A 12,824-nucleotide genomic window follows, 5' to 3' on the forward strand; every position below is an offset into this window, starting at 1 on the left:
AAGGCTATGAATGTACGGAAAAGGAGTTAATCCTTACCAGCTGAGAAAAAGCTGGTGAAGCATCACCACAAACACACTTGAGTCAGGCCAGAATTAAAAGAACCTGATTCAGGTGACTGCAGTTCAGCAAAAGCCTGTTAATCAGCCCTAGATGGAAATCAGGTGAGCTGAAGCAGGGAAAACATCTAAAACACGCAGGACACCGGCCCCTGGGGACCGTTTTCGGACACCCCTGCACAAAGAGCAACAACCTAACACCTCTGTTCCTTACCGTGCAAATATTAATTCAGTGTAAAATTTAAAACAAACCTATAAAGAGTTTCCATATAAGTAATGAATAACTTCATTAGAATATGCTCAGGGACATTGTCCATTTGGATCCATTTGTTCAAGCTTTAGCTTCCTGTCTAAAGTCTTGAGATGCTGCTTCATATTTCCTATGTCCTCTTTCTTCATTATATCACCTGCTTTGTGAAGTGCACCAGTCCCTCCTGCAGAAAAACATCCCTACAGTATGATGCTGCCACCCCCATATGTCACAGTTGGATGTTCTCAGTCTTATAAGCTTTCCGCTTTTTCCTCCAAAATGTAACAATCCAATTCAATTCAGTTTATTTCTATAGCACCAATTCACATCACCTGTCATCTCAAGGCTCTTTACAAAGTCAGTTCAGTCCAATCATACAGATTTCAAGTCAGGTTCATACATTCCAGTTAATCGTAATCATTGAACAGTTCAGTCAGATTCAGTTATTTATTCAAATTAGATAAAAAGTTTTTCTATCTAAGGAAACCCAGCAGATTGCATCCAGTCAGTGACTTGCAGCATTCACTCCTCCTGGATGAGCATGTAGAGACAGTGGACAGTCACTGGTGTTGACTTTGCTTGACAATGGTCATTATGTTCAAACACTTCAGTTTTTTCATTAGACTGTAGGACATGTCTCCTTTCAGCTCATGTTGGTACAGGATAATAAGTCTCTTCCCAACTTCAGCATCTTAATAGGGTATTTTGTTCTGGTGCTGGTTAACTCATTTTAAACCAGAACCTGTTCGCCTCTAGCACACAGAACCCGTTTCCTTCCTGAATGGTGTGATGGCTCGACATCTCCAGTCTGGGAATAATAGGATGCTGATCCAAACAGACTCTGCACACTTTTCATTCTGGGCTGATTTCATACGAGAGAAATTGACAAAGAAACCTTAATTTTGCTGGAAGAGTTGGGAATTTTGAAGTTCAATCGTATAATAGGAATCCTGTAAAAAAAACACATTTTATTTACTCACAGTTCATCACAACTTCTTTAACTCAGTCTAAAAATTCTCAAACGCAGTTTTAACATACAGGAAACATGATTTTACCTTCAACAAATTAATTTGAGTAACAATGGATGATTAACACCATTATTTGCTCTATGGAGATTATTACTAATAATTACAGTATCATAAAGGCTGATACTTAAACATTGATTTAAAATGTCAGGGGAGCCTCCTGGCAGTTTGCCCACCTCACCATAACTTCTTGGTGGGTGTGGGCATGTTTAAACCTCCTGCCCCCTCTCTGAGCGCTGCACACAGTGGATTTCTGTCTCCTTGCTTTTCTCTGCAGGACTTTTCTGTTTGTTCGGGACATTCCCAGCTGCCAGACTCGCCATATTTCTCCTCCAACAGCTCCAAAGATCTCTACCCCATGAAGAGAAGAAACAAAGCTCCACATTTCAGCTCTCCAGGTCAGTCTGAGAGCTGAAACTGTTGGCATCTGCGGTCAGGCAGTAGTGATCAGAGAAGTTAGAAGAAATCCCAGATGGCATAAAAACTACAGTTATTGTTTTTCTCTTTTTGGTTGTTGCACACCACAGAATCGGCCCAGTTCTCCACGGGGCCGTGAAATTTGATTATGGGACCCTCTATTTCTGAATTATGTGGATTGTTACAATTGATCATTCACATACCTACTATATCCTTTATACAGTATATCAATTAGTGTTACTAAAAGTAACAAAAATGATACATTTACCTTAAATGTGTCAACCGGTTTATAATTTTGGTTTAAAAAAACAACTGCTGCAACAGCAAAACATAATTTGTTCAAGGAAAACAATAAACAACAAATAAAATCACTTGGACATATACAACTAACAAGCAATTGTACAAAAACATGAAATAAACAATAAAATATCAAGCAAATATTTAAATAATGTAAATGAACCTGAAACAAGGTAAGATAAAAGTTAAATTAGTTATTTAATGAATAAGTCTTAATCCACACATTTGACTTTTTATATTCCACCTGCTCCTTCAATCTTGTTCTTCCTGGAGTCATGAATGACGTCTTGGTAAGAAATCATCTTTGCTGCCAATGAAGATCTCAGGTAGTTATTTATTCATTAGAGTTTGGAAAAGCTCCGGGCTGCAAATGCAGCAGTCCCAGGGAGGGTGCAGGCCATCCCAGTAGCTTCACAAAGACTTGAGTACTGCTCAGATGTCATTCTGAGAGAGGTGAGGAAGCAGTTCAAACTGGGTTATCTGTGCTGTAGGGAGTTCTGGAAGGTTCTCCATCTCAGTAACCAGTGCACTACCATCAATATCAGACTGTTCTCCAAAGGTGAGTTTGTCTCTTAGAGGTTTACAGTGGTCCTCCTCCCCAGGGACTGAAAGTGGTCCTCCAACCCTTACAGCCTCTTCATTACATCTCAAAGGCAAAGGGCCTTTTTGTGGCTTGCAGCCTCTTAGGTTTCAGCATTACTTCAGTGATCATTGGTTCCTATCTCTCTTTTGCTAATATCTGTGCGTCTTTCATTCCAGTTGCCCTGTAACTGATTAAATCTTCTTTGTTTTTTCTGAATTAGAGCCACTGCAATATCAAACTGCATGTTGACTGACTGAAGTAATTGATTCTGGTCTTAATCTGGAAGAAATCTTGGTGACCTGATTCCTTCAGTAAGTGAGTGGGTCTCAAAGTTTACTGTGGGGTCAGTAGTTTTCCCCTGATTTCTAACAAAGCTTCTCGCTTGTTCAGTACTTTTAACCTGATTGTACAATAGTACACACCAAGACTTGAGTGTAATGTTCATATGCTTCTTCAATGCCTTGACCAGAAGATTCAGGAGCTAAGAGAAACCCTACAGGTGTTCCTTTATCTCTGCTATGTTGCCAAGAGTTACAGTGAGCACAACAACACACATCTGATGGCACATGTGGGGTCTCATCTAATATCATTAGAATCTTTTATTTCTGACAGCGTTGTCTCCAATATTTTACCACTTTGCTTCTTAAGTGATCACTTAACAAAGGATCAAATTAATCCATTAGGGGTCTGTTTAAAAAAGTATTAGGTCCCAGCACTAAGTCAATGAATTCTGGTTGTCCAGTCAACTTAATGGCTGCAGCAATGCTACCAAAATGCACGATACTAATGAATGCAAGATGCATGTAAAGGCTATTTGTCCTCAGGCTTTAACAAAACAAATCAAATGGCCATTCTGGCACTGTCAGGACTTAGGCTTTATGCAGGTCAAATAAAATAATCAATGTCCATACTAAGGGATGCGTTTCAGCAGATTTATTCGCCATTGTCGGTAACCATGCAGACAGCCATGACCTCCTACCTCTGGTAAAAACAAACATACGCCCAATGATGCCCAACCCGACCCAACCTGACCTATTTATGCAAATTCGAACCTGACAGCGCCAAAAAAAACTAAACAAAAAAACAACATAAACCCCATTTAACATTAACTAAAAAATAACAATAAACTAAACTAAGACTTTTAAGGCTAAAGAAAATTAAACTACAGATAGCTCCAACAACCCAGCCCCTAATTGTGAACGTGTAAACCCACAATTATTTTTTAGCGTAAGAATAAGGGAGCTACAGGGGCCGGACAATGAAACTGAAACAGCTGTCATTTTAGTGTGGGAGGTTTCATGGCTAAATTGGACCAGCCTGGTAGCCAGTCTTCATTGATTGCACCAGTAAGAGCTGAGTGTGAAGGTTCAATTAGCAGGGTAAGAGCACAGTTTTGCTCAAAATATTGAAATGCACACAACATTATGGGTGACATACCAGAGTTCAAAAGAGGACAAATTGTTGGTGCACGTCTTGCTGGCGCATCTGTGACCAAGACAGCAAGTCTTTGTGATGTATCAAGAGCCATGGTATCCAGGGTAATGTCAGCATACCACCAAGAAGGATGAACCACATCCAACAGGATTAACTGTGGACGCAAGAGGAAGCTGTCTTAAAGGGATGTTCGGGTTCTAACCTGGATTGTATCCAAAAAACATAAAACCACGGTGGCCCAAATCACAGAATTAAATGTTCACCTCAACTCTCCTGTTTCCACCAGAACTGTCCGTCAGGAGCTCCACAGGGTCAATATACACGGCCGAGCTGCTATAGCCAAACCTTTGGTCACTCATGCCAATGCCAAACGTTGGTTTCAATGGTGCAAGGAGCGCAAATCTTGGGCTGTGGACAATGTGAAACATGTATTGTTCTCTGATGAGTCCACATTTACTGTTTTCCCCACATCCAGGAGAGTTACGGTGTGGAGAAGCCCCAAAGAAGCGTACCACCCAGACTGTTGCATGCCCAGAGTGAAGCATGGGGGTGGATCAGTGATGGTTTGGGCTGCCATATCATGGCATTCCCTTGGCCCAATACTTGTGCTAGATGGGCGCGTCACTGCCAAGGACTACCGAACCATTCTTGAGGACCATGTGCATCCAATGGTTCAAACATTGTATCCTGAAGGCGGTGCCGTGTATCAGGATGACAATGCACCAATACACACAGCAAGACTGGTGAAAGATTGGTTTGATGAACATGAAAGTGAAGTTGAACATCTCCCATGGCCTGCACAGTCACCAGATCTAAATATTATTGAGCCACTTTGGGGTGTTTTGGAGGAGCGAGTCAGGAAACGTTTTCCTCCACCAGTATCACGTAGTGACCTGGCCACTATCCTGCAAGAAGAATGGCTTAAAAATCCCTCTGACCACTGTGCAGGACTTGTATATGTCATTCCCAAGACGAATTGATGCTGTATTGGCCGCAAAAGGAGGTCCTACACCATACTAATAAATTATTGTGGTCTAAAACCAGGTGTTTCACTTTCATTGTCCAACCCCTGTATTTCTCTATTCTATATACACTCTATGAACTCTGTCCATCACACAGGACCACAGTACCCCTTCTGCAAATAAATCTTCTTACAGCATTTATGCAGGAGTCTGTATTGAGAGAAAGTGCCTCTTCAAGATGTACTGCTCAAACAGGTGAAGATGACTCCAAACCTGCTTAGCATGGTTCGTCCTCTTTCTATATCAGGTGGCCCAAAATAATCCTCTGCTACATCTGTAAACGGGGCCCTGTCTGGCAAAACTCTCTCCGTAGACAGGTCTGATGTTTTTGCTCACCTAACTTTGCTGTGTATCGTCTGCATCCTGTACACTCTGAGATGGTTCTTCTGGCCGCAGAGTTGGCATTAATGACCCAATATTTCTATCTTAACTTACTCAGCATATGATTGCGACCAGCATGACCAAGTTTTTGATGGATATGACGTAATATCAGCCGGGAAACATGCAGATCTTTGGATAGGATCACAAGATGCTTTATGTTCAGCAGCAGTGCAGGTTTAGACAGCGACCAGCAACTCTGAGCGAGCCATCCTCCAGAAACGGGTCAAGGCGAGAGAGGACTGTCTTTGAAAACACATTTTGAGCCTTGTTTTGAAGAGGCCGTTTCACTGCTGAATCTTTGCCTTTGCACATACTGGACTACTGCTTTTTCAGCTTCATTGCAACACTCTGGGGTCAAGCTGGATACTCCAAATGTGGATTTAAACCTGTGTATTTCTTGGTCCACTGTGTGACTTTTACTGGCCACAAGTCCTTTCCTTTTGTGGCTCAGAAGCAGAAGAAACGTCTTTAGGTCCAGGAACCAGGCCACTGATGTTCTGAGCTTCCTCCAAGATGAAAGATTATGAATGAGGTGATCGGTTGGAGTGTCCTTATGTTTGAAAATAACATTCATCTTGGCTCCTTCTTCACCTCTGGATCATCAGCAGGAATTAAAGACGAGTCTATGTCAAATATTGGCCACTCACTTGCAGGTAGAGACAGAAGCTTTAACCCTAACCCCTTCAACCATTTTCCATGTGTCGTAAACTACTTGGCTGTCAGCCCATGAGATGTTTCATCAGCAGGGTTGTCTTTGGTGTTTACATATCTCCATGCTGTGTCTCTGTGGCTTCTATAATGACTGAGACTCTGTTGGCAACAAATGTGTGGAAGCATCTTGTTTTGTTTAAGATGTACTTGATTACAGTAGTGCTATCAGTCCAAAACACTGACCTTTCCAGTTTTAATTGGAGCTCTCTCAACAGCATCTTATCCAAACGAACAGCAAGCACAGCAGCAGCAAGCTCGAGGCGTGGGATGGTGACTTGTTTCAGAGGTGCGACTCGTACCTTTTCCTACAACAAATGAGATATGCACACTGTCAGCATTTTCAAGTCTCAAGCAGGAAACTATGCCATAGCCAACTTGACTAGCTCACCACAGATAAGATGCCTCTCCCATGTGTGGGTGATCCTGCACTGCAGTTCTGAAGCTGAGCGTGTTGCCTTCAACACACCACTCCATTCCAAGCACTCTTTCTAGGGGAAGCTGGTTCCTGTCCAAATCCATTTCCTTTATGTCCGCTGCTCTGAAATCACTTGGAATCAATGCCAACACTTCACGACTGTTGGATACCCATTTTTGAAGATGGAAGCCGCGCCTTTTACAGAGTGAAGTTAGTCCATGTATCAGTTGTACTGCATCCTCTTCTGTAGTTGCCGACTTAAGACGGTGGTCCACATAAAAGCTACACTTGACTGTACTGATGACTTCAATTGAGTACTCACATGCATTGTCCTCTGTTGTTCTTCTCAGAGCATAATTTGAGTAACTCAGGGAGTAACTTGGTGAAGATACAGCTCCAAATAAGTGTGCTCTCATCCTGTATTCTTGTGGTTCATTGTTTGCATCTCCATTTGGCCACCAGATGAATCGCAGAAAGTTGACATGTTTGTGTGGAAACCACACCTGGTGGAACATGGCGTGGATGTCAGCCAAAACAGCAACAAGCTCTTCTCTGAACCTGTGGAGGACCCCAGTAAGTGAGTTAAGTTGACTGTTAAGCGATGTTCCTTTATACATGCATGCACAGTCAAATACAACACGGAGCTTTCCTTTGGTTGGGTGACATACTCCATGGTGGGAAATGTACCACACCTTTTCCCTGTCTGAAGACTGTTCATCAATGGGTACGCTTTCTTCATAGCCTGGCTGCAGCATGTTGCTCATAAAGTCTGTATATTCCTGTTAAAATGTAACATCTCTATTACATCTCCTCTTCAGGGTTTGAAGTCTTTGTAATGCAATGCAGCGGATGTTTGGAAAAACAGGATTTTCTGCTCTGAAAGGTAAGTCAATGCAACAATGTCCTTTTAGTAGCTCTGTTGTGTTATTTACAATGTTCATGAATTTAATATCGTCTCTTGACATCTCCAATTTTTCTTCAAGAGTCCTTTCATTAAATTCATGGTTGTACAAAATAAGGTGAGATCTTTCCATGTAATCCATGCAACATTCATTAACTGCTACAGTTAAATCCATAAAAACTACAATAAATATCCTTTTGTGTAATCCATGCAATAATTATTAAAACACACAGTTGAAGCAGTAGGGAGTGAAACAAGCATATTCTCATATTCTAGAGCTGACAGACTGGAGGTCTGGGTGGAACCACATATTTCCTGCCATATATTATCTGTCTTATCATTTGCAAAAATATAAACAAGTATATCCAAAGAAATGATGTATGATGATTTTATATTCTTTCACATGTATTAAATAAAATTAGTAGTCTTTGATTAACAAGTTAAAAGATGTATGATTGAAATGTGGTTAAGAACTGAGAATTAGAGGAAAAAACATTAAGGTTTGACATTCTCAATCAGCTATATATGAAAGAAATATAACATTAATCATTTGTAAAGCTTGAATAAAAAGAATGAAGTGATGGTTTTAAACTGTAAATGAAGTGAACGCTGAAACTAAAAGTTTGAGCAGCACCAATGTAAGAATTAAAGCCTCTGTTTAACAGGAAGTGTAACGTTGAGTGAGACAGGAATAGAGCAGATGTTCGGGAATTGAGGAAGTGAGAGCTGCAGCTTACAGCACAAGACTGATGACTGAGGCGAGGTCGCAGGTCAAAGAAGAGGCCAGCAGACAGCTCAGGACTGAGGTGATGATGGCATGTCTGATATGGACACGACTCGGGAAATTCCAGAAAATCACCTTATGTCATGAGTGACCAATGGGACAGCCGTGGCAACAACCACTGGCCAATGAGCACAAAGGGTTTGGTGGAAATGCTCTATAAAATGGGCAAGAATAGAGGAACTAGTTGGTTGTTTCCTCGCAGAAGACCAGCGAACAAGATTGGAGAGACGCTACAGATGAATCAGAGGACCAGAGACACAGCCCAGCTGATCGACTGCATTAAAAAAGAGGATCAACCCGTGAGCCCAGAAAGGACTGTGCCTCAAAATTAAGAATCTGATTTCATCTAAAGCCTTTTTATCCAGACAACAGAAGTGAACTTGATCGGTGAACAGCTGATTGCTCTAAGTTTCAGGCTTCTGGAAGTCCTGAATCAACCTCATTTATGTCTCCGGGTTTCCTTCAACTCTTCAGCCTCTGGAAACTACTGTCTTCAGAGACAAATAACAACAAAGATCCTGTTTAACCATCAAAGCCTGGAGCATCAGTACCTGCCACTTAAAGGAAGAAAACTGAAGATTAAGTCATATTCCCTTCAAGAAACCACTCGTTGTTACCAGAAGAAACATCTCCATCAGGTGCATGGATGAGCCTCCGTCTTCAAAGCCTCTCCAAACTCACTAGTTTCAGCATCAGGGAAAGACAGGTTGAGTTGATTGATTCATTTCTATTATTGAAATTATTACGTGTTGCTGAATTTAATCTGTTACTGACCCCTGCAAAAGTGTTACTAATTAAAGAAAGCATATAAAATTCTAGTTAAATCGTGGACATTCAATTATTTGAGTCACCGTATTGTTGGTTTTTCATTGGTGGTAAAAAGTCTCGTTGCCTGGTTCTAAGATATTTTAGGAGGTTTTTATAGGTTGCCTTAGTCAAGTTTGTTAAAACAGTGCCTTGGGGCTCATGCTGAGCTACTAAAATTAACCTAGCTCATATACCAAGAGCCAGTTGTAAAATTAGGGAATGAGCAGCTGTGAACAAAAGTGACTGTCGAAGGTGTGGATGACTGTGATAGGCTACTCGGTCGCCTCCAGTTGAAGAAGGGCGAGACCTTTGGATGAAGGCTGTCAGAGGCTAGGCGAGTCATTACCCGACACCAGCTTAAACAGAACCTTCAGTAAACCTGCTTAGTAAGATCTTTCAGGTTTAGGGAAGTCTGGACCCGTTGGATGGAGAGCTGGATTGAGCAATCCCTTTAGACATGGGGAAGTAGGAGGGAGGGGTTAGCTCATCGGACAACGAAACCTGTTATATTTGTCTCCATCTTTATTGCAGTAACTTTAGTGGCGAAGGTACCTCCTCGTTTCCTCTGCTTCATGGGAGTTGATGCTTTGGCTTGACTGGCTGAAGATGTGTCATAAATATGCCAAACAATGGGTCTGAAACAACTTTGACTTGTTTTTCAAAAGTTCACAAGATCAACAAATACTGCTGTGCTTTCTGTTTGTTCTTGAATGTCACATGCAACCTTTCTCCATTTGTCCCGCAGCTTGTAAGGGAGCTTCAAGACAATAGTCCTAAGGGTTGATTGCTAGCATGTCCAATTCTCTCATTTACCTGATATGATGTATTAAATTGGAACAACCTCAAAGGAATAAAGCAAACGATTGCAGTGCAATTACATCCTCAGGTTTTTACTGAAGGCCAGTTAGTAATTTTATCCATGTAAGCAGAGGAAATTTGGTGTTCACTACCAAAATGTTCCGTAAAGAGTGTCTTTGCTCTGTGGTACCCAGGTTCACAGGGAAGATGCTTCTAACAAGGTCTCTTGGCTGCCCCCTGGTGTACTGCTTTAGGAAGTACAAGCAGTCACTGAAATTTGTTGGTTTATCCTCAACACGGTTTTCAAATGCTCTCAAGAAGGATTTAAAGTGCAAGGGGTCACCATCAAACACAGGTATATCCCTCAAAGTTAAAGCAGAGGCTAAATTTTTTTGGAATAACAATGTCGTGATCTCATTTTGGTGTTGCATGATGTTTAAAAGCTCCTGAGTGGGATGTGTCCCAGGTTCTCCCGGCGCATTATGGACCACTTGCCCTGGTGTAGTCAAACTAGGAGTAATTGCAGCTGGTAGTGGCTGCAGTATTCCAGGATGTTTTGGTCTGACAGTGACAACTTGAGAGTTCAGTGGTGGGTTAGATTCCCCTTGGTTTGGTACAAAATGGTCAGCATTAGGGTTCAGTGTATTTAAATTTGGTCTGGCCTTTTCAACATAAGATTCCATGCCATCTGATACTTTGGAGCCACACTTTGAACTTAGCTCCAAAACATCAAGTTTTGCATTAGTCTCTTTTATTTCAGTTTCCAGCTCCAGTTGTTCCTTTTCTTTCCTTAATTGCTCCCATTTCCTCCTGAGATGTTCCTTTGCCAAATGTATGTTTTCCTCTTCTGCCTTAAAAAGGCATTTTTCTTCATAATGCAGCCAAACGTTCTGTGCTGCCCTTTCCACTTGTGCTTTTATTTTAGCCGAATTGGTGGAAGATGTTTTGGAAAGTTTAGAGTCGGCTTTAAGCTCCTCCTGAAACTAGAGACGTTTGAAGCACTGTCTTCACACCTTATATCATCAATAATATTGATGATATAAGGCACAGACTGTACATCACACGCTGGCCCGTGGTGTTTCACTCACAACTTTTGATGTAGTGTCGGACATTATCTCCCCTTTTCTTAGTAATCCAGAAACTTTGAAAGTGGTTCTCAAACTGTAAAGGTGAGCCACCTGTAGGCCTACCTGCAGCAGACGTGAGTTAGTGATAGCGGAATGAACCCATGTGCGTCAGCAGGCGTCTTGTAGGCCTTTCCACATCTGAATAAACTCCAATAGCGTGATGCGCGAATAAACCAAATATCCAGCGCTCCAATAGTGTCACTGGTATCCAATTAGGATGTTCCCTGAAAACTTTCACTAATGCATGGAATAAATTGCATAGTCCATGCTGTATCCTATGAAGGGTCAAAGTAACAAAAATGAACTTGAAATGAATTCAAGGTGTGAAATACTGAACATGGTAAAACTGAGTGCCATAAAAACCAACATGATTCATTTTGCCTCTGTGAAAATTAAAATCTGTGAATTTAAAGGTCATTAAAATGATAACATGGTAAATATGAATGTTATAAAGATTAATGTAATCAAATTTAACATTGCCTGTTTTAATTCACTGCCTTCATTTTAGCGCCTCCATTTTTATTACTTCAGTTTCCTGTCCCAATACCCACACTACACCCTACGCCCCTCTATGAAGTGTTTACTTTGTACAAGTGCATGTAGGGGTTGAAGTGCGCAGGTTACAAGCTGTAAAATTGGAGAATAGCTAGCTTTCACGTGACGTCACAAAGCTATGCCGCGAGAGCGCGGAATGCAGATGGAGGGCAGGAAGTGAAGTAGCCGAGGATTTACCATCTGTAAACACGCCCATGTTTTGTGCCGTTCACGGCTGTTCCAATCGCTCCAGCAGAGAAAAGGAAAAGCATTATTATCGAGTGCCAAAGGTTGTCATTCATAAAGGTGAAAGATGTAAAAAAAACGAACCGAAAACAACGTAAAAAGTGGATTACAAATCTACATCTGCGGTCGGGAGGAGCAGAGTGTGCTAATGCGAGTGTCTGTAGCGACCACTTCGTCAGCGGTAAGTAGCAGTCCAATTTCTTTTTTCGTGGTTCTGTTTACCATTAGTTTGTCGTGAAATGCCTATTTATGTAGTAATGATTGTTAAGCTAATGTAGCCGTAGAGAGGCGTTGTATGTTTGTTTTAGCCACTACTGCTAACCGCTAACATCTCCACTAATATATGAACATATGAAGTAACACTCACCTTGGCAAAGACCAAACGATCATTATCGCGGAGCCGTTTGGTGCCGAGGTTCTGGACCCACCCGCTGACAAAAAAGTTTTATGTCTCCAGACTTTTGTAGGCTTTCATCTGCTGTTTAGTGTAGTAAGACGTTTGAAGTACCAGATAGTTTGTGATATCAACAGCCTCGATTAATGGCAAATCTTGAGATTCTCTCGAAAACTCACTCATCTTGATGAGATTAAGGGTCACATCCAACATATCTGTGAATTAATTGTTTATATCTTCGCCTGGAAACTGGATCTAAATCCCTACAATACGGACTCTCCGCAACGGTTGCCTCCATTGACATTTTACTTCATGCCCTCCATTTGAAATGGCGCCCTCTTCGCGCGTCATCAAAATCACGTGACTGAAACCCGGCTATTGGGACAGTATGGGTGACGTCATCGACTTGCACCTCTGCAACGTAACTGCAACATCAAAAAAGTCGAGAACTGGCGCTGTTTTCCCAGTCTTGCTGCTAAAAGAACTATTTAAAACTGCAACAAGCAATTGTTTTGAGGAGAAGAAAGTGCAGGAAGTGACGTAGGTTTATACACCAGACTCTCACCACACCAGTGTTTGTTTGAAAGGTAACTTCAGTGTTATGACCTACTGACTGCCCAGACTCACTCTGAACCCACTGG

General features: G+C 41.6%; 1 protein-coding gene across 2 annotated transcripts; it reads right to left on the reverse strand.

Annotated features, from left to right (window-relative positions):
* Positions 1-780: 780 nt before the first annotated feature.
* On the reverse strand, positions 781-12,446 carry LOC124879637. 2 transcript variants are annotated; one of them, XM_047384328.1, is made up of 4 exons: positions 12,157-12,446; positions 6,566-7,150; positions 6,361-6,482; positions 781-1,257 (listed from the first exon to the last, which is right to left on the reverse strand). In XM_047384328.1, the coding sequence occupies exons 1-3, from the start codon at positions 12,177-12,179 to the stop codon at positions 6,458-6,460; spliced, it is 633 nt and encodes a 210-aa protein (XP_047240284.1). In that variant the 5' UTR covers positions 12,180-12,446; the 3' UTR covers positions 781-1,257; positions 6,361-6,457. The 2 variants fall into 2 exon arrangements, with proteins under 2 accessions (XP_047240284.1, XP_047240283.1); XM_047384327.1 differs by lacking the exon at positions 12,157-12,446 and having other exon boundaries at positions 6,566-7,461.
* Between the last annotated feature and the right edge of the window lie 378 nt (positions 12,447-12,824).

Source organism: Girardinichthys multiradiatus, chromosome 13 (assembly GCF_021462225.1).
Source record: "Girardinichthys multiradiatus isolate DD_20200921_A chromosome 13, DD_fGirMul_XY1, whole genome shotgun sequence".
NCBI classification, from domain to species: domain Eukaryota; kingdom Metazoa; phylum Chordata; class Actinopteri; order Cyprinodontiformes; family Goodeidae; genus Girardinichthys; species Girardinichthys multiradiatus.

What these genes read in the sequence shown, in the direction of transcription:
- LOC124879637 (XM_047384327.1), bottom strand. Translation starts at nt 7,356, where the DNA reads ATGAGCAACATGCTGCAGCCAGGCTATGAAGAAAGCGTACCCATTGAT. An exon ending in GGAGAGGCATCTTATCTGTG is followed by an intron (nt 6,483 to 6,565) that starts GTGAGCTAGTCA and finishes CATTTGTTGTAG; the next exon opens with GAAAAGGTACGAGTCGCACC.